General features: G+C 46.0%; 1 protein-coding gene across 1 annotated transcript in view; it reads left to right on the top strand.

Annotated features, from left to right (window-relative positions):
• Window positions 1–875: 875 nt before the first annotated feature.
• The window catches only part of wdr25 (WD repeat domain 25), a 3,909-nt gene continuing 3,044 nt past the window's right edge, over window positions 876–1,740 (top strand). The window contains exons 1-2 of the mRNA XM_016254461.1: window positions 876–1,003; window positions 1,077–1,247. Of these exons, the coding sequence (XP_016109947.1) occupies window positions 890–1,003; window positions 1,077–1,247 (285 nt within the window). The 5' untranslated portion in view covers window positions 876–889. The remainder of the gene's footprint in view (window positions 1,004–1,076; window positions 1,248–1,740) is intronic.

Below are 1,740 nucleotides of genomic sequence, written 5' to 3' on the forward strand. Positions count from 1 at the left end.
TCTGTGCGTGTGTGTCTGTGCGTGCGTGTCTGTGAGTGTGCATGTCTGTATGAGTGTCTGTGTGTGTGTCTGTCTGTGTCTCTCTGTGTCTGTGTGTGTGTCTCTGTGTCTGTGTGCGTGTCTGTGAGTGTGTGTGTCTGTGTGTGTCTGTGTGTGTGTGTCTGTGTGTGTGTGTGTGTTTAATAATGGAGCACAGGAAGCGTCTCTGTGGAGGGTCAGAGGAGCGCAGCTTCATCAGCCGCGGGCCGAACGCTCTATTCCTGACTGCACCGCTCCTCATCTAGTGTTCCCTCGTCAGGAGACACGCCGCATCACTCAGTGTCGTCAGTCCTGCATGAAGTCATTCAGCTGTGCTCCAAACACAGGGCTCAATCTTCAGACTGTCATCAGTTTAAATGTTGATAATGCAGGTTACACCCACTGGATTCCATGCAGTTCACTAAGATCACCATTGCAAAATACACTAAAGAGTCGTGTGAAAACAGAAAACCTCTATTGCAAGAGACTAAACAATTGATGTAAATAAACTATGTGTCCCTGCAGCACAAACGCAGTGTTAAGTCGCTGGGGGATATTTGTAGCAATAGCCAACAATACATTGTATGGGTCACAATTATACATTTTTCTTTTATGCCAAAAATCATTAGGATATTAAGTAAAGATCATGTTCCATGAAGATATTTTTGGCATAAAAGAGAAATGTATAATTGTGACCCATACAATGTATTGTTGGCTATTGCTACAAATATCCCCCAGCGACTCAACACTGCTTTTGTGCTGCAGGGTCACATTTCAGCAGAGCTCACAGATGCTGTGATAAACTCATGACACTGACTGATTGATTGATTGATTGATTGACTGATGTTCCTCAGGGAAGACGATCACACAGATGGAGAATGGATTTAAGGTGTGCTGCGTCGCTCCGCGACCCTCTGATCCCGACGTCTTTGTGTGCGGAGGCTTCAGTCCAGAGGTCAGAGCCTGGGACGCTCGCTGCTGTAAGGTCAGTCTGATTCAGAGCCTTCCCATGATCCTCTGCGCTCAGTGTCTCAGCGGTTCTGTGCTTGTGTCTCCAGATGCTGCGGGTCTATAAGGCGGCGGTTCAGCAGACGCTGGCTGTCTTGTTCCTGAGCGGCGGGAGAGAGTTCGTCAGCAGCACCGACGCCGTCAGTCGAGACTCCTCCGACCGGACGCTCATCGCCTGGGACTTTGAGACGACCGCCAAACTCTCCAACCAGATCTTCCACGTAAGACACATGCTGCTCGAGCCGCCTTAAAACACTCCTAGAGTCACCCTTCCTCAAAATAAGACCTTCAAATTAGGGCTGTCAAAATGACTGAAAAACTAAATTCGAATTTTGTACTTAAATATTAATGTGATTATTTGTGATGAGTGTGTTTTGGTGTTTGTGTTGTGATGAGTGTGTTGTGTTTGTGTGGTTTGTGTTGTGATGAGTGTGTTGTGTTTGTGTGGTTTGTGTTGTGATGAGTGTGTTGTGTTTGTGTGGTTTGTGTTGTGATGAGTGTGTTGTGTTTGTGTTGTGATGAGTGTGTTGTGTTTGTGTTGTGATGAGTGTGTTGTGTTTGTGTTGTGATGAGTGTGTTGTGTTTGTGTTGTGATGAGTGTGTTGTGTTTGTGTTGTGATGAGTGTGTTGTGTTTGTGTTGTGATGAGTGTGTTGTGTTTGTGTTGTGATGAGTGTGTTGTGTTTGTGTTGTGATGAGTGTGTTGTGTTTGTGT

The sequence above is a fragment of the Sinocyclocheilus grahami genome, unplaced genomic scaffold, assembly GCF_001515645.1.
Source record: "Sinocyclocheilus grahami isolate Dianchi unplaced genomic scaffold, SAMN03320097.WGS_v1.1 scaffold1250.1, whole genome shotgun sequence".
In the NCBI taxonomy this organism is placed as follows: domain Eukaryota; kingdom Metazoa; phylum Chordata; class Actinopteri; order Cypriniformes; family Cyprinidae; genus Sinocyclocheilus; species Sinocyclocheilus grahami.